Source organism: Gallinula chloropus (assembly GCF_964237585.1).
Source record: "Gallinula chloropus genome assembly, chromosome: 4".
Lineage (NCBI taxonomy): Eukaryota > Metazoa > Chordata > Aves > Gruiformes > Rallidae > Gallinula > Gallinula chloropus.
Window position 1 is genome coordinate 19,506,517 of NC_140088.1, and position 20,351 is coordinate 19,526,867.

The 20,351-nt window shown below is 39.7% G+C and overlaps 1 protein-coding gene across 2 annotated transcripts in view; it reads right to left on the reverse strand.

The window, feature by feature from the left end:
• The window catches only part of PDHX (pyruvate dehydrogenase complex component X), a 41,904-nt gene that overhangs the window by 2,642 nt on the left and 18,911 nt on the right, over positions 1–20,351 (reverse strand). For both annotated transcript variants that reach the window (XM_084262938.1, XM_084262939.1), the window contains exons 6-10: positions 14,069–14,252; positions 11,733–11,880; positions 9,042–9,100; positions 5,380–5,538; positions 1,844–1,908 (exon numbers count right to left, since the gene is read on the reverse strand). In XM_084262938.1, the coding sequence (XP_084119064.1) occupies positions 1,844–1,908; positions 5,380–5,538; positions 9,042–9,100; positions 11,733–11,880; positions 14,069–14,252 (615 nt within the window). The remainder of the gene's footprint in view (positions 1–1,843; positions 1,909–5,379; positions 5,539–9,041; positions 9,101–11,732; positions 11,881–14,068; positions 14,253–20,351) is intronic.

Here is a 20,351-nt window from a genome sequence, read left to right on the forward strand (position 1 = left end):
ACCAGTTTGCCAGTTGTGTTCATCAGGGGAGATTATGATTTCTTTGACCTTCCTTTTCTGGCTGACTCTTTCCAGGATACCTGTCCCCACTTCCACTGCCTGTGCATTTCCTTCTTGTCCCTTAGTTTGACCAGCAGGTCTTGACTCACCCATGTTGGTCTCTTGCCTTCCTCTCCTGATTTCTTACACATGAGGATTCTAAGCTCTTGCACTCTATGGAAAGTGTCCATAAAGATCTGCCCGTCTTTTTTGCCACTCTATTCTGTTCTTATGAGACCTGCACACACAGCTGGGGAGTACCAGCTCTGGGGTCCCCAGTACAAGAAGGACATGGAGCTGTTGGAGCAAGTCCAGAGGAAACCCATGAAGATGATCAGAGGGCTTGGAGCGCCTCTCCTGTGAAGACAGGCTTGTTCAGCCTAGAGAAGAGAAGGGTCTGCAGCCTTCCAGTATCTAAATGGTTTGAGGGCCCTCACTAGCACCCTGTCCTTGCATGTCATCCCATACCTTGTCACAGACAAGTGTAATATTATCCACTCTCCCTTCAAGTCTAGTTTAAAGCTCTGCCAATGAGCCCTGCTAGCTTCTCAGCCAAGACCCTCTTACCCCTGTGAGAAAGGTGAATCCCATCTGACACCAGCAAGCCTGGTTATCAAACCCCCAAAACCGTGGTGGTGACACCAGTCATGAAGCCATGTATTGATAGACTGGGTCTGTCTGTCTCTCCCAATGCCACTGCCTGCAACTGGAAGGAGAGAGGAAAAGATAATCTGTGCTCCAGATTCTTCAGCAACTGTCCCAAGACCCTGATATCTCTTTTCACTGCCCTTGGACTACGCATTGCAGCTTTATCGCCACCCACACGGAAGAGCAGTAATTGGTAACAGTCCAAGGGCCATACCAGGCTAGGAAGGTTCCCAGTGATGTCCTGAACTTGGGTGCCAGGGAGGCACCAGACCTCCCAAAGAGGAGGGTCTGTCCAGCATACTGGAACCTCTGTTCCCCTCAAAAGGGAGTCACCTATAAATATAACCCTTCTTTTCTAACCACTCTTCCAGCATGAGAGCCACTCTTCAGACAGCTGCAACCCTTTCCATTCTAGAAGATACGGTTAACATAAGCATTCACAGAATTAGCTTTTCAAAAATTGATAAAAAGTGGGCTTAGATAAAGTTTGTATCCACAACAAATGTTGCTCATGATACTGTCACATAACAGTATATTAAAAGTTTCAGATGCTTGGGGACTGTAAAGAGTCATCTGAGAAATGTGCTGGCATTCGACACGTGCCATTTATTTCTCACTGCTGAGTTCACTAGCTCTTTTTGCAGACTAAATTTTATAGAAAAAATATTTACTAAATGTATACTATTTAAAATAGATCTACACAGTTTTTAATGTTTCAGTTAAAAGCTGTAAGAGTGAACACCACAACTTGCTGTAACTTGTTTCGCCTCTCTGTAGACATCCATCTGAGTTCATGGAACATCACTGTCTGATGAGATACCTCTGCAAAACAACTCCTTTTAAAATGCTTAAAAGTATTACCAAAAGCATTGACACTCCCCTCCAAAAAAACCCCCAAAACCAACCCCCCACACTGTTCTGCAACTGAGAAAAAATAGGTGCAAAAATAAATGTCAGCCCAGCATTGGTAGGAAAACCATGAAATTCACACCAGGCTCAGATGAACTAAACCTGCACCAAATAACTGTTTACCCTGGACACAGGATATATGGAGCAAGATTTTAAAAGGCACTGCATTGACACACAGTGGAATAGCTGAGGATAAGTCAGATCTGAATCCACAATGCATGTACTGAATGCTGCAAGAGAGTTTTACCTAAAAGATCCACCCTGGTACTCTTCTGGCAACAGTTTCCCATCTCTTGCTTTCTTTGCCAGAGCCTAAGGAAAACAAAAGAATAAAGAGAGGAGAAGAGTAGAAATAAATTGAAGTGTTATAATAGACTAAATCTTTTTATTTCAGTAAGACATTATAAGTATCATACAGCCATTAAAAAGTCATTTGCTTTTGTATTTAGGGAAGCACCTCAGCAACATTGTTGTATCTGTAATGATTTGGCAAAGAGACAAGGGCACAAAACTTTATTTTCCCAATGGTTGTTCAATAAAAGCTGTTTTGTCACATTACAAACTTTGCTCCAATTTTCCCAATGTAACCACCATTCCCCCTGGTGTTTCTGCATGATAAAAATATCAAGCACAACACTGATGAGACATTAAAACTATTCTTCTTAACTTTTGTTTAAAGAAACTGACATGTACCTCCTCAGAACTTTCAAGCAGAGTGCATGTATTTATTCCAGCTAAACATTCAACCTCCTCTCCTATGACCTCCCTTTCATTTGTGAGACTCTTCGACTTCTAAATGTAACAGAAGAAACTGTCCACAAATGTTTTGTTCAAAATACAGCCCAGGAAGCTTATACTGTGTTCTAAGAGCACAAAGAAAAAGAACCTTATCCCCACATAGGATGTTTCAAGCTCAGAGGTCTCCTTAGACGGAAGCAGTGGGAATCGGGATGAATAATTCTTACAGTCGCTGTCACGTAAGGAAGAAAGGACTGGGTGGACCTCAAGAAAAATGGTGCCCAAAGCCAATCATTCAATCACCAATCTGTTCCTAACACCCTGAGCATCCAATGGAAAAGGTGGTGACTGGAAATGTGTCAGGTGACTTCTCTATTACTTGCAACCTTTTCAAAGTGAGAAGCTCTTCAGCTGACAGCAGGACTGAAGTGGTAATACATGCAGGACAGATTACCTGTCCTATTCATAGAGAATACATTTCATGTTTTGGGCTTGTATCATATTGATTCCACAGGTGGAAAAGCAGATGGAAAATGTCATGTTACAACGACTGCATTATGACATTTTCAGACAAAAATAAATGTTTCCAAAAGCACAGTCAGAGAAATACTGAGATCTGCTTCTGACTTACAAAAGCAACACAGCTGTTTATATTTTCCTCCTTCTAGTAAAAATATTAAAACTAATGACAGTTTCCAATCATTTAATTACACTAGGGAGATTTCAGCAGAAGTAAATAAAAACTAAACCAAAGTCTACTTCATTACACCATGAAAAAGTGATGTGTCATATCTGTGAAACTGTCTTGGAGAAGATTATTCTCTGAATCCCCTCTGTCTTCCAGGAATTTTCCACTGACATTTTAGGAATTCTACCACTGTTTTCTACAGTATTTTCCAAGTTCTTTCTAGAAATTGACCTGGCTTTTTTGTTTGTGGGGGTTTTTTTGGGTGTTTTTTTTTTAATTTCTAGATTTTTTTTTTCCATGAAATACCTGTTCTACTTTCCAGGGATTTTCTACATGCATTCTATGAATACCCTGTCAAGCACTCAATCTACCCAGAGACAGTTTCCATGAAACCTCAACCCTGCCTTTACGGACCAGAGTCAGAAAATATGACTGAATTGACTTTTTTCTGTTTGTATGTGGGTGGAGGTAGAGTCATTATAAGATAAAATTCCACTTAGATAATAAGTTTGTTAGTAGTTATAGTTGTGACATGGATTAATTCCCTTTCATGTTGTAATGTAACTATTGGTCAAGGTGAGCAACTGTCTTCTCTATATACATTTTTAAACATCTTTGAGGCAAGGGTTCTGAAAGGGCATGGTATTTCAATGACTGCAATGACTTCATCTTAGAAATACAAGTTAAAGAGAGTATCATTCTTAATGAATTGCCCACTAAATAATTCAAATAACCAAGTTTTACAAAACTTTGACATGCTTATTAGGAATGTAAAAGTTAAAAGGGAACACTGAATTTTATTTCAGGCTTTTATGGATCTCTGAATAATTTGTGAACCAGCAGACAATAACCAAGGGAACAGCGTTCACAGAGTCAGGGCAATAGAAGGATAACGCATATGTGCGATTGCATTCCTTGAATGATGAAAATATGGTGCTAGGATGCACATCACCTGGAAAGTAGTTAAAATTAACACACAGCATAAGTAATCTACACAAAGAAAGTGCCTGTCAGACTACAGGGAATCTGGCAGAGAAGCAGTTGCAGCCTCAGTTTGTGCCTCCCACAAGTGCATGTCAGGTACATATTTATTTCAATAAATGAGAGAATAAGTTGAAAAGCAAAATTATATTGGTATGGACACCTGCAACCTATATGACCCTGTGACTTTCACAGCATGACCTATGTTACACACATTCCATTTCAAATGAAAGGAGAATGCTTACTTTATCATAGCCCTTTTAAACATAAAATGTAAGCCTACATTCCCATTATGCAGGACACTAATTTACAGTAAGAAAGGTTTATAATAATGCATCACAGAATTGCAGGGATTTGGGATGATAATAATAATGAAAGCCCAACCTGTACTGCCTCTTAAAATGCTTTTCTTCCTGTCATTCTACCACAAATCACAGAATAATGTAACAATGTCACCTGACCTTCCTCCTTGGCTGGCTATTATATTAGCAAAAGGATTTGCTTTCACAACACGTTCAACATGAAGCAAGCAATGTAGGCTAGAAAAAAATCTTAAAACCATCCAATTATGGATGGTTTGTGGCATGGCACTTAGGCCTTTCTCTGCTACAACTTTGTTGGTTGCTCCCCTCCACAAACACAGACCATTATGATTTCTGTCCTTTTCAGTAAAAGACAGAAATTTACAAAGTGCACCTGGTGTCTAATTCTGGAGCAGCTTTACACCCTAGCACTACTTCCACTGCATTTCACAGATACCTTAGGCCTTTGATTAGCATTCATTAAATTACACACAAAAAAAAAGGCTTATTCCTTCCGTGACTGACAACTGCAACAGATTCAAGTTACTCTAACTGGCACCTGGTCTGTGCAAAATACTGCTCATTAGTCCAAGGAGTTTAATGTTACCTTGAGGATGACATTCTCAACTGAACTGTATAGTGAAAAAATGTGGACAGAAATAAGTGTCATAATATAACTACACAGAGCGTAACACAAGGAGCTACAAGGGAATTTCTTAGGGAGGAAAAAACCTCACAAACGGAGTCTCAAACCCAAAGACTGGAAATACTAAATTATCTAGCTTTCTCATGAAGATTAAATACAATTTCATTAAATTTTGAAGTCTGTACAGATTTATTTTTCAGTCTATCCAGCATTCAACTAAATAACATGATGGCTTAGTTACTGTTAATTAAAAATGAACCGAATTTCAAAATGAACAGAATTTTGAAACCTAAAGGCTGCTGAAACTGCTTTAGATCCATTTTTGAAATTTCCTTTGTTATTACTGATGCGTATCTGTGTCACATTTCCTGCTACAAAAAAATATATAGGTACTATATTCCTTAGCCTACCATACATTTAAGACCCACCTTTGCAGAGGCAGCAATTTCCTTTATGCCCTTGGCAGCAACATCCTTTATGATTGGTGTAATGAGACCTCGGTCTGTTGCCACAGCAATAGAAATGTCAATGGACTGCAGCTGCCTACAGACTTCTCCATCCCAGGTTGCATTCACATCTGGCATTTGCTAGAAGAAAGAGAGAGAGAGAGGGATAAAAAAAAAGCTGTTAAAAGAACAACAGTGCAATCAATTATCTAGAAAAAAGAAAAATCCTTTAAAACACATAGCTACATACAGACATTCATCAAATTAATTAGCATACCACAGACTGCTGTGTGTAAATGTAGGTAAAAGAACAAATCAGTCACATCCGTCACAGGACTGCTGTGAGCAAGGGGAAAAAAAAAACCAACCCAAAAAATCAATGTGCAGGTCTAAGAATAGACACACATGATTAGCTTGCTTTCATTTTATTTTAACTTATATTGTTAAAAAGCATAAATGTATGCTTCAGGAACTGAAAATTGCAGGGCAGCCAAAAGGTTTTTTTGGTGCTGCTGGAAAAAAAATAACGATTAATAGAAGCCTAGATATTCCTTCAGAGTCACCACTAGCACCTTCCAGCATGCCCAGCATACAAAGCTACAAAGCAGTGTCATTAACATGCATGGAAACGGACATCCTACTACAGCCATGTGCTGTTTTCCACTCATGTCTCAAGCGTGACTCAAAGGAAGCTATAAACAGAAAATGCTGCAGGTACACTCTACTGTTTTTCAGATTAGGTTCTTCTAAAATACATCAGGGTTGGGTTTGGGGGCTTTTTTTTTTGTATGTGTGCATTCAATTAAAGTCGTGATATGTTTTCTGATAATTTCAATGAGATTTTTGAGAAGCTGAAATAGCTTGGGAGAAAAAACAACTCCAACATACAGGTGAAACCTCACACAACTGGCCAGAGATACTGTGAAGGTGCTATCTGCAATAAATACAAGGTTAGTACTTGGTGTCCTTTATCAGGACATTAGGAAGTTGACTTCGTAATGGAGAAGGTATTCCAGAAAAAGTCCTGAAGGGGCGTATTATCTCTCTCTCTCACTCCTCTATCTCAACTAACCAGTACCTAAAGGCAGCTTACAAGAAAGCTGGAGAGGGACTATTAACAAGGGCACGTAGCGGTAAGACAAGGTGTAATGGTTTTAACTGAAAGAGGGTATATTTAGATTAGGTATTAGAAAGAAATTCTTTACTGTGAGGGTGGTAGAGACCGACACAAGCTACCCAGAAAAGCTGTGGCTGCCTCCTTCCTGTCAATGTTCAAGGCCAGGGTGGATGGGGTTTTAGGCAACCTGGGCTAGTGGAGGGTGTCCCTGCTCATGGCAGGGGGTGGGAACTAGATTATCTTTGGGGTCCCTTCCAATCTAAACCATTCTAGGATTCTGTAGTGACAAGCTACAGATGACTCTTATTTGCAGCAGAGAACTATGTAATCTGGAAGATCAAGATCCAAATTCTATATTCTAAGTGTCAGCTGAAAATAAATAAAATAAAAAAATCTAATCACTGAGTAAATATTTTAATTTATATATCAGAAGGAGAAACCATAGTAATGGAATTCATTAGGCCACTTTGTGACAGCAGAGGGGAAATCTTGTTTTAATTAATGGTAACAAATGCCACTTATAATCTATATGCATGGTCCTTCAAAGTACAGTAAAGCAGCATTTAGCTATTGTTAAATGGACAGGAAGCTACTTGTCTTAAGTTTCAGACAGGAATTTAAAAAATCCACAAATAACAACACAACCACTTTTATTATATAAGCGGAAGTAATAAAAACTACATTGAACTAGGATTACATCCCTTTATCTTTCTTGGCTGGTCTTTTTTGTGTAGAAGAGAATACCACACAAACACAAATCTTTCATTCCTCTTTCTCCTGTTACTTCACCTGCTCTCTGGTGCAGAGATTTGCTATCCCACATTCACAGCTGGCAGTTCACAGTAAATTTTGGATGTCATCATTTCATAAGGTGTCATTAGGCTACAAAAAGAAGCTACTTGCTATGTTCACCTCTAACAAATGCATACAGCAAGTACATCTAGCTCCTCCCTCTGTTTCTGATACAGAATAACTTGGGAAGTTTCTTTCAGTCTATCCAATGCCAGAATTTCTCATAACTTCCTTATGTAACCGACTAGAATCTTACCTTTATTTTCCTTTCAATATCTATAGCTCTTGCAAATACTATATTTAGATACTGTTTGGTTTTAGTCCATTCCAGTGCCGTGTTCTCTTAGTTCCATACATCTATGAGAACAGTTCTCCAACTTAAACATAACCACCTCCTCCTCAGTTTTTGAATAGTTAAAGTAATGCTTGTAACAACTGAGAAAAACGTCTTTCACTCGCTTTCTGGTATTTTTTTGTATTTTTGTGAGGTAGTGTTACTAATTTGGATTACTGTTCTGCTTTAACCTGTCCGCAGCTTTTAGAACCTCCTGCTCAAATGATGCGATGGTATCAGAACAGTTTTGCTTTCAGCTACCAGGTGTGATCACTGTGAAGTCAAGAAGGTATAGGTACCAAATCTATGGCAGTATCAAACTGCTTCAAATTCTACATTCATTCCTTGTCACACAAGTACATTCCTATGGAGTTTGCCCTCAGCATCAAGACATACAGAATGAATTATATGTCCCCCTTAATTATCTTTGTACATAACAACAGTCTTTTCCAGGTGTTAGTGGTCACTAAAAGGCATTATTTCCTCCTGAACATAAAAAATACTGGCCTTCATGCTGGTCAAGAGCACTCACCTATGACTTCTTCTAAAATAAAATACAAACTGAATTTATACAAAAACAATCTACATCTAAATAAAACCATCACAGTTCTTTCTTTACAAGTGAGGACATAAGATTAATTTTCCATTACGTTTTCCAAATGATTGCATTTGAGACATTCTGGACTAAGAAAAGACAGTTCCAAAGTATGGGAGTTCTAAAGAAGGATCTTTGAAACCTTTTGGTTTCCAAAAATTAAGTGGCACTCACAGTGTTTTTCAAGCAGAGCAATCACGTAAATTAGAAGGCAATGTACCCAGTTCAACCCAGAGAACAGAGAAATAGCTTATAGAGACAATGATGCCTCTGTAATTTGGCATGGGATAAGGAGACCTCAATGCAATTTAAGATCTTAACTTCAGGACATGCTGCAATTGTTTTACATTGACAAAGGGAACAATGAAAATTCTTGGCAATAAGCAAAGATTGGTTGAAGAGTTTCTAAACCAAAGTACTTGTCACCAAATATACATCCGAGGTTATGTATAAATCTTGTAACAGACTTGGATGAATATTTTTTTATAACTGTAAGAGAAAATAAGATGAAACAGCAAAGAATAAAAAGACTTTTCTTGATGATTACTTTAGTCTCCTGACAAACCATCTACCATTATCTGAAGATGACAAGTGCAATAAGTGGATCTTTACTAAGAAGTTTTCATTTTTACAGTTCTCAGCACAGACAGTGAAAAGACTTTTACCTGGAGATCTTAAAAAATCCTTGTGATAAGTGAAAAAGAATTTCAAGCTTTGCTATGATCGCATTCTTATCTCCATATAAGCTAACAAAATATTCTTTTCCCTTGGCAGTTTGCTACAAAACATTTTAAGTATTCACTTACCTTCAGTGTAACTGCAGTTGCCTTGATAATAAAATCATTTACAGATACTTTAATGTCATCTGCAAAAAGAAAAGAGACAATCATTGCTCATAAGACTTGTTAATCACTATTTGTGTGATGGCAATATTCCAGTAATTCAGCAGATTTGCTTCTTCGAAACATTGCCAGAAAGTAATTCACCTCCAAACTATAACCATGAAAGAAAGAAAACTTTTCTCCCCCTTAGGACCAAGGCAGTATCATCATCACAGAAAGGTCTCCTGAGCAGAAGCATCCTTGCTATCTGTTACTAGAAGGTCATAAAAGCTGCAAACTTGAGTATTACAACTTATTCTTACAAGGAGCAGCTCATATGTGTTTTATGCTTTACATATTTACTGTCTATTTAGAAATCTATTACAAGATCTAAATATACAAAGACAACACTGGGGATTACTATTCTTAATGTCGAATGATGCATTAATTGGAATAATTTCAGAGTTCAAATTTTATTCAGACATAAATCAGAAGCCTGTTATTCTCCTGTAACATTCGGGGACTTACAATGTAAGAATTAGCAAGGTGATGGTATCTGTCAATCCTTAAAATAGGATTTGCAGGCTGCAAAATAACATGAGTGACAGATGTTAAATTAAAAGCAAAGCTACACACCAAAATAGCCAGCACTAGCCAAAAAAAGGTAAAATAACTTCTAGATTTTTTTCCATTAGTATGTAATGCATTTCTTTCTTTCCCCAAAAGCTTGGGAAAAAGGATGGATGGAAACAATGGCTGCACGTGATTTGATTTCTTTTTTTTTTTTTTTTTTTAAATAAACCCAAGTTTTAGGAGACTGACAGTACTAACTAAAACCAGGGCTGGCAGCAGAAGCAAAGACTACAGATTTAATGCAGAACATGCCACAGTTGTTACAAAATTATCCTGAAGATGCACACAGTATTAAATGCATCATTCTCACAATAAAAAGCTACATTACCCTGCTACCATCATCACTGTTGTGAGCTGAACAGATGAAGAAGCAAAACTATGTCATTTTCAAGTCTGGTCGATGACACACAATACCCATACCTTTAGAAATGCTTTCTATTAAATGAAATCTTAAGTGATCTTAACTTTAGAGGAATGAGCCAAACATCCACTTGCCACATAGCTAACCTGCAATGTTTGCCACAATTAGATTAGCCTGTCACTGTCCACTTAGAGGGCAGGAATATAAAATTAGAAAACATAGGAGCCCAGTTAAATGAAGTGTATCTAAATATTTTATCCTCAATTACTGAAGCTCACAGTAGGAATAATTGCTGTATTTTTACACCCAAAACAAAACAGGTTACAATAAGGAATGCTACATAATACTTTTACATGATGTCTCATCATGTAGCAGAAACCACCATCATTTACACCAGAAAAAAAAAATTTCCATCTTTGCAATTCCATTTTGTGCATACAGATATGGCTGTTTCCCACCTCTGCATTTACCAAAAAAAATTCATTAAGAATCCACAGCAGCAGGGAGAGATGTGAAGGATTCGAAGTGAGCATTCCTAAGACAATTTTTGACCTTTTCTTTTATGACCTGCTGCTGTTTAAAGAAGATATCAACATCATAAATGGTATTTCACATTAACTTGTGAATAAGTGAATCATTTGAAAAAAAAATAAAAGTAGAAAAGCAATCTGGTAGTCCTGCTTTAATAAGCAGTAATTCAAAACTCCAGTGAAAAGAGAAGCAGCTCCTGTATCATCATCTAGAAAATCTGGATATACCACCCTCATTTAGCACCTCACAAATGGATAAACAAATGTAGTACTGGCACCAATGTCAGCATTCTAGTTCCTAGGTGACACTAAGCTGAGAGAAAATTCACTCAAAAGGTAAAGCCTCAGGAACAGCAAATGTCTATGAATACAAATTGAGACAAAAAGCAAAAAATTAGTTTCTTAATCTTATACATAAACATGCCTGTCATTTATAGCTTTTAATACAATTCTCAATGTACATTTTAAAATCATTCAGTTTTCTGTTGGACACACTGCTATTCCAGCAGCTTAATATAGCTTTAAGCATGCATATAAATTTCAGTGAAAGAGATAATTTTGCGTCCTTCACATTAATACCATTACCTTGCCTTCAAGAGGAATTTACCATGCATTGGCTGGCATGTGCTAAAAACTCTTTCTTTCCTCACCACGGGTAAAGCCATTCTCATTCAGGATTTGAAAAGCTACATTAGCTTTCCTTTTCCAGTAAATTCAACAAAGAGACCAGCAAAACAAAATTTTAACATATATACTTAGGAAGACAAAGCATAAGTATATTTTAATTTAAAGCTTCCCCTATAATCTTTCACACAAATTTGAGATTCTAACCGTCAAGAAGCTGAACACTGCTGCATCTGGATGAAAGGAAACAAAAACCTACAGCACAATGCAGAGTCCTTTCTAAAACTGCAGTTGTCTACAGAACGTTGTATTAGCTGGCAAAGGAACACCTCTGCCTGCCTGTATCTCGGCAAGTTGTCCAATTCAATAACCATCAGGAACACCAGCTGGAGTCCAACATACAGAATACTGAAAAAGGTTTTTTGAATGCATGGTATGCTGACTACACAAAAATCTACACCACCTGGGTAAGCAAGACAAACTACTCATTAGTACAACATGTTATAGAAAACTGGTTTAATCACTAACCTTTGGCCAATTCTTTTCTTAATTTCAAAATAGCATCAATGTCACAGTCAGCAGCAGCATACGCATGAGGCACAGTAGTTTTGGATTCTGTTAATCTCTTAGCAATAACTCTTCGGATGTTGCTAGCTGGGATTTCTGTGAAGGTGCCCTGAAAGAAATCATATGGTGCATGTTCAATACCAAGAGAGCAAAGGTACTTTCCCTTTGCTGAAACAGGACACCAGCATTAATGCGTTCTCATCAGTGAGTCCTGCTCACTACACTATCCCCTAAATATCAAAAAGCAATACAACTACTGAAATTGGTTTAAGACTACTGGCTGCTCCAGTCTATGCAACCTAACTTGGATCAACACAGCAGGTTTTGTAAAGATACTTTCACTTTACATCATAGAATTAATCCTCCTCAGGGGTTGGTACTGGTACTGGCACTGTTTGACATCTTTGTTGGTGACATGGAGAGTGGAATAGAGTGCACACCCCCCCCCCCCAGGAAGTCTGCTGATGACATCAAGCTGTGTGGTACAGTTGACAAGCTGGAGAAAAAGGATGTCATACAGAGGGACCTTGACAGGATTGAGGGGTGGACCTGTGCAAACTGCATGAAGTTCAAACAAGGTGAAGTGGAGGGTCCTGTACATGTGTCAGGTAAACCCCCAGCACAACTACAAATTGGGTGGAGACTGGGTTGAGAACAGTCCAGAGGAGAAGGACTTAGGAATGTTGACTGATGAATGCTAAGCATGAGCCAGCAATGTGCACTTGCAGCCCATAAAGCCACCACATCCTGGTCTACATAAAAAGAAATGTGACTAACAGGTCAATGGAGCCAATCCTGCCCCTCTACACCCTTCTCTGGTGAGACCACACCTGGAGCAATTGGGCCCCCAATATAAGGACACAGAACTGCTGCAGCAAGTGCAGAGGAGAACCATGAGGGCACTCAAAGCTGGAGCATGTCTAATCTGAAAACAGGCTAAGAGAGTTGGGGTTGTTCAGCCTGAAGAAGAGAAGGCCTTCTGGCCTTCCAGTACCTAAACAGGGCCTACACAAAAGCTGAAGAGGGACTTATTAAAAGGGACAGGACAAGGGGTAATGGTTTAAACTAAAAGAGGGTAGATTTAGATTAGGTATTTAAAAAAATTCTTTACTATGAGTGTAATGAGGCCCTGGCACAGGGTGCCCAGAGAAGCTGTGGGTTGGAACTAGATGGGCTTTGAAGTCACTTCCAACCAAAACCATTCTGTGGTTCTATGATTCTTACTATTCTACATACTGCTTTAAAAAAAAAAAAGTCCAAATATGTAGGCATTAATTCTCTGCCAGAGCTTTGGCAAGGGGTTGGACCCAATGATCTCTTGAGGTCCCTTCCAACCCCTACAATTCTGTGATTCTGTGATCTGCCAGACCTGGCATATTGCTCAGAATATCTTTTGCTTTTTCAGTTATCTTAAAACAGGCTTTAATAAATATCTTTTTTGTTATATTTCTCTTCCAGATATATTCAGTAAGCTTTCTGTGCTTTGTTTGCATCTTTGTAGAGTGCAAAACTGGCAACCTTTGCTAAATATTGTAAGTTGTAGCTATATTTTAAACATCAGCCTGTGAAGTTACTTCAAATTTAGTTCTACAGCCAGAAAGGTCCCCCCCCACCCCCATTCTTCACAGAACCTTTTCAGTTTCTACTGATTTGCATTTCAGTGCAGGCATTTATTCTTAAAAAAAAAATAATCTGGGGTTTCTAACATTTCAAAATAACACGGAAACTGTATTTAGGTGCTAGAGATTGCAAAATTACTCCTCAAAGCAACCACTAATCCCTTTCCTTCCTTGCTTCTTGACAACTCATCAATGGACATTTACATACAATTATATCACAGGAAAGGAGACAAACTAAGTACATTAAAAATACAGCAGGATTCAATTTTTTCTGACTTTGGAAATACACCCTGACCTACTGAACCTGCACAGACTTAGGGAAAGGACGTACGGTTCATTTCCAAACTAGTGGCACTGTCTTTTTTGGTGACTGAAATAAAACTGCTGCCTTTCTGACTGCCCCCCTTTTTAAGGCCTACAATGTAATTTTTTTTTCCATGCCTTCAATTTGCAAGTTATACAAATTATTGTGGAGACCATAATTTTGAGACCTCTGCAGTTTCAATTACCCTGCTTTAGAATCACTCAAAACATACAACAAAAACTGCACATGACTGGGCTTGGCATATGAGCAGCCTTAGTGTCCTTCATTGCTCCAGTTCTGGAAATCTCAACTCTTTAAGTAGCCATGGCAGTATACAAGCTATAGCAATGTTGAGGACTTAACAGGAACATTACCGGTGCAGCAGGTTGTCCTGGTGTGGAAACTGGTGGAACTGCTGGCCTTGGATATGAAGTCGTGCCAGCTGTTGCTGGTGAAGCAGAAGGCACTGCAGTAGCCTGGGGAGGGGCTGGAGAAACCACAGGTTTCAATTCACTGGGTTTGCCCTTCTGCTTCTCCTGCAGAAGTTTGAGAGCATCCCTGGTGATTAAACAGAGTGAAATACTGTCAACAAAGAAACTATTTCAAAAATTCCAAAAGCATTACTATTCCATCACTTTAATTATCCACTTTACACAATTAAATTTCTGTTGTCAAAACAAATATTAAGGTGGTTATTACTATGTCTCTTCTTATTAATACGAATTTTGTCTCTTCTGTGACAACTTTTTAGTACATTCTCATTAACTTCAGTGAATAAACAGGCTTGAATATGGAGTAGCAGAAAACTTGTTAAAAGATAACCTCCATCATCACTACTTGCAAGTGTATAAAGTAATTTGTGAATTCCACTAAATTCTAAGATACCAAAGTAGACTTAGTGTATAAAGTCTAAAATAAAAGCTGTTTCACCTGTTGATTTGTAGTCACTTTAAGTACTTAGTGTTCACAGAAAATCGAGTGGCACTATTATCATTCACTTCTCTGTGCTCTCCTGACATAAATATGTACTAACAGGTGTAGTTAGTATACAAGCCCATACTTTATAAGCAATTTGAAAGACAGCACTGAAGCTAAAAACCAAAGAAAAAACTGAATAGCATCTAACAGTTCCAGGTGTTGCTGGACCTCACCTACACTATAAGCATTCTCCAGGGTCTTTATATTGATATAGCTACCACCATGCTTTCTTGTAGGCCCAGTATGACAGATCTAAGTAAACTCACGATTTTAAGCTCAGATACTACATCCAGTACACGGCATTTATAAAACAACCTGCCTGTCATGGTTTAGTCCCAGCCAACAGGTGAGCACCGTGTGGCCGCTCACTCACCCTTCCTGCTCTGTGGTAGGATGGAAAGAAGAATGGGAAGAAAAAGGTAAAACTTGTAAATTCGGTTAAGGACAGTTTACTGGGAAAGGGACAGGACAACACCACCACCACCACCACTTTTAACAGAATACACAAAGCAGGTGTGATACACAATGCAATTTGCTCACTCATTGACTGGACACCCAGAGCCACTGCTCCTCTCTGGCCAGTCCCCTTTTTATCCTGAGCATGACATCATAGGATATGCAATACCCCTTGGGCTGGTCTAGGTCATAGGTCCTGGCTGTGTCCCTTCTTGCGAAAATTAACTCTTATCATGGCCGAAAACCAGGACAAGGCTAAAGATTTGCACCTACAAAACTCAACAGAAGAGACTGCATTTACACCACCACTACCAATTGCAAAGGGAAATAAGCTATAGTAAAATCTTTGGTTTGCAATTTAACTAGTGACTTACATGAACAGCTGTATCAGTCATAGATGTCTGCTCTTTATGCTCCAGATCTGATAAGAAAAGCCTGTACCTTATATTCTAAATAAATCCCATTTCTTAAAGACATCATCACATTGTGTAAACAGAGGTTTGTGTACACATTTTCTTACATAAAGTGGCTGAGGAAATTAAAAATAAATGTAAAAATCAGACTACTTACAACCACACCATGGCTTTGAAACATAATCCACACTGAACAACAAAGCTATGTAATTTAGTTAGATTACTGCTTGAATGAGAGCCAACAGTTTGTGTGTTAAGTTTCTGTAGAAAGGAAAAAATCTCAGAATAACATTATGAATTCTTAGTAGTTCCTGACAAAGTAGCACTCCAGAACCAAGAATTGAAAACCTCAACATGTTCTATACAATACCTTTTACTTATTGCTGACTTGCTTACATTTATTTTTAGCTTCACTGCCTACTTCAGCAAATATTAAAAATAAGAAAAAGTTACTGAGCTCAGAATGTAAATCTGTCATTATTAAAGTAATTCCTTGTTTTCCCAAATTAAAAGGTTAGCCAAAATTTGCTTTAGAAGTGTTTAGTTTTTAACGTAACTATAGTATCAGGGAAAAAAAGTGAGACTTCATTAACTGAAATCATCCCCTAGCATTACAATTTGAGATTAAAAAGGTAACTGCACAGCATAATGCAGCTTTCCTAGTTAACATATTAGAAGCTACCAAAAACTACCTAAGGGTTTTAACTTGGCAGTCATAAGACAGACCATCTGCTCATTAGATTCCATAATAGATAAAATAAAGCTGTTTTAGCTTATTATATATTCTAAAGCTAAGGAAATGCTTTAAAATTACTTTCATATATTATGCAAATGACAAAAACCAGATGGTCCTACCTATTATAGCAATGTCAAAATGCATTAATAACTTTAGTGGAGTTTGGTGTGTTAAATGAAAACTGAGCTTTTTTTTAGGTTAGATTCATCCTAGAACGGCACGGATTGGAAGGAACCCCAAGGATCATAGAGCTCCAATCCCCCTGCCACAGGCAGGGACATCAACCTCCAGGCCTGGAGCTACACAAGATTGCCCAGGGCCCCACCCAACCTGGCCTTGAACACTTCCAGGGATGGAGCATCTACCACTTCTCTGGGCAGCCTGTTCCAGCACCTCACCACTCTCTCCGTAAAAAACTTCCCCCTAATATCTAATTTAAACCTTCCTTCCTTTAGTTTTAATCCTTTCCCCCTTGTCTTGCCACTGTCTACCCTTTTAAAAAGTTGATTCCCCTCCTGTTTGTATGCTCCCTTCAGGTACTGGAAGGCTGCAATGAGGTCCCCCCGCAGCCTAGAGGATTCACTCAGGAGTTTTTGAAACTCATGTGTATGAGATTAACATATATAAAGTATGCATAAGTAAATAAGTGTCCTGGGTTTGGCTAGGATAGGGTTAATTTTCACCAGAAGTTGGGATGGGACACAGCCAGGACAGGTGACCCAAAGTATCCAAAGGGGTATTCCATACCATAGAACACCATGCTCAGTATAAAAGAGGCCTAGTTGAGGAGAAGCAGCACAGCTCCAGAACGTGTGGTTCAGCAACCATCCTACTTCAGGACATGTCTGAGTTGTATGTTTTTTGGTGAGAAACTGCATCACGTATCAGCAGCTTTGAATATTCTGCTAAATTCCCAACAAACTGTCCTTATCCCAACTTACCAGGCTTGCCTTTGACTCCCCATTTTCTGTGCTGTCCTACCAGGGGAGGGGTGTGAGCAAGCAGCTGGACAGTGCTCAGCTGCTGGCTGGGGCTAAACCACGACAGTCCTTTAACTCTTTGAACCCAACAAGGGGTTCAAAGTGTTAGCATGACAGTTTGACCTAAGCATGTTAAAAAACCCGTTTTAAACAGTTGCTAGTCACAATGCTGGTGTGCTTGGTCATGTGGCTGCAGTATGTAAATCCTTATTTGATCTATGTATTGTTTGCAGCGCTGTTTATCACTTCTGGGAGAGGGGTCCCGATGCTCATATTTACTGTACTGTGTAATATCAACTTATGATGACATGAATGGTCATGAGCTTAAGCTAATACTTGCAGGGGGGTTGCTGTCTTGCCCATACCTCAGATGACATATCTTTGAACAGATTAATAACCACACCAAATCTATGGGGAAGATGGGGGTGTGTGTGATTACTCCTACTCTTTCATATCCCCTTTTCCCTTCAGGCTGGTTACAGCAGCTTTTGAGAATTTTGAATACCTTTAGGATGTTCAGGCTAGCATGTTCCTAACATTAGGTCTCCTGAATGTGTTGCAAGTCCTGTTCAGGGTTAGAAAATATGTTTTTTAACTAGACCACACAGATATCTGTCCCAGGGCTGGATAATCAGGGGTGGTACAGCATGGCATGTGGGAGAATACAGGCAGGTATCTAGAGAACTTCTCACCACCAATGGTTTGGAACTTCACTCCTGAACTACAGGACCCTGAATAAAGACACAGAATATTTGAAAGAAAAATAATGTAGTTAATTCCAAGGACACACAGCCTAGTGCATTATTCTGAGCCCTGGCCACTATCTACCAAATACCGCTTGATAGTTGGCACTGCCATCAGTGGGAAGAGGGGGAAAGAGGGACCAACAGACACTGTGGCTACACCAACACCCACAACAGGTACTGTGGCAACTCACGCCCCCATGCCAGGCAGTGAATGTTACCAAAAAACCACATACTGATACCAGTCACCTCTGCACAGAAGAATAAATACGCAATGAAATCAGTTGGTTTAGTGAGGGATGATGATGAGTCAGGTCCATCACAAGAACAGTAGGCAGAGGCAGAACCAGAAGTAATCACCAGTGCACTGTCCCTGAGGGAGCTCACAGATATGTGAAAAGATTTCAGCTGCCTTCCAGATGAATACATCATTACCTGGTTGCTCTGATACTGGGATAACAGGGCCAGTAACCTAGAATTAGAGGGTAGGAAAACCAAAGAGCTGGAATCCATGTCTAGGGAAGGGGGCATGGAAAAGGTGATTGGGAAAAAGACACAAGCCCTCTGCCTCTGGATGTGACCTCTGTCAAGGGTGAAGGTATCCCTTCAGTAAAGATGACATATGTTGGCCAGGCAAGCGGACAACCATAGGGAGAGGCAGCCAGTACCTGAGGGAATTAGCCATGCAAGAGGTGGTTTATTATGATCATCCAGACAACACACAGCTACACACAGACCTCGATGTACACCTGACCCACATGGTACAAACTTGCATAGAGCAACTGCCAACTCACTGGCAGTAACAAACAAGAAATGTGAAAAGGGACCGACAGCAGATTAAGTGGCTGGCTGACACTGACAGTACAAAAGTCTCTGTTCTCATCTCAGCTGTGGAGGAACCATCCTGGCAGGTCCAGCATCTTGGAGAGAATTGGTCTTACTCCCCATCTGTACAGACTAGTATCACAGCTATTAAGAGTAAGCATTGCTCTGCTCAAAAGAGAGGACATAGAGGGTACGCACCACAAGGCACTCTCTGGTTTTACCTGTGTGAACACAGGGAGGACAAGAGGAAGTGGAATGGAAAGCCTACCTTGAGCCTAAAGGCACAAGTACATGAGTTGAGTTGCAAGGTAAAGCAGTCAAAAAAAGGGGATTCTTTCAGGAAAAATGCAGTTCCACTTCCAGCGAGCAGCCCCCCAGACAGAGTAGAAGGCCTAACCATACGTATGATCCTCTTGCAGGGACCTCTATGTGATTGTAACTCAAAATGCTGGGAAACTCAAGGTCAACCCCTGGAGTTTTGGAGTCAGGGATACAGAGGATCTCAGGCTCACTACACTGCAACTGAAAAAAAAAAAGGTATTGGCAGCACATGAAGTAGTTCAAACTGCTCCAGAAGTGACTGGTACTAAAGTACAGCTCTTCCCAGGTGCCTGATTGCTGATGCTGGGATGGGTGTTCAAAAGGGGGGGTCCCCTCTACACATCATACAACTGATGCTCCATGGAAGGGAGTCACAGTGATCATATAGCAGCCTTGAACAGGAAACCCCAATTACCCAGGAATTCTGGAATTGAACATGGATGGGCCAGAAGGCAAAGATTTTGGAATGCTGCCAGAGGGGGAGATGACACATGCTAAAGAAGTCCCATCATATAATAAACTGCCAAAAAATGAGACTCATAAGCCCTGTTCACCGATGGGATCTGTCACATTGTTAGAAAGCATCTGAGGTGTAAGGCTGCCATATGGAATCCTACACAAGTTGCCAGTGAAGGAGAAGATGAATCAAGACAGTTTGTAGAGGTGAAAGCCATCCAGCTGGCTCTAGACATTGCTAAGAGAGAAAAGTGGCCAGTGCTCTATCTTTATATGGACTCCTAGATGGTGGCAAATGCCCTGTGTGGGTGGTTACAGCAATGGAACAGAGCAACTGGCAGCACAGAGGCAAACCCGTGCCCCATGCCACCACCAAGAACACTATCCCTGGTCTTGAAAAGCAAGTCTGGTGGTGACATGACACCCCTGAAAGAACCAAGTCAGACAGCAGGACAAACAACTCAAAACCTCATAGACACCTAGGCCAAAAATCATGGCACTGAGTGGGTGTATCACACCCCCTAGCACACACCAACCTTGGGGAAAATCAAATGCTACAAAGGAGTGCTAAAAACTATACCAAGAGCATGGGTAGTGGGACCTCTTAACATTGGGACACACATTTAGCAAAGGCCCTCTGGTTAGTCATCTGACCCTTCCCAATCAAAGCTTCCATATCCCATAGAAGGTGATAAAGTCCCTGCAGTGCACATGAAGAATATGATAGGGAAGATAGTCTTTGTCTGCTT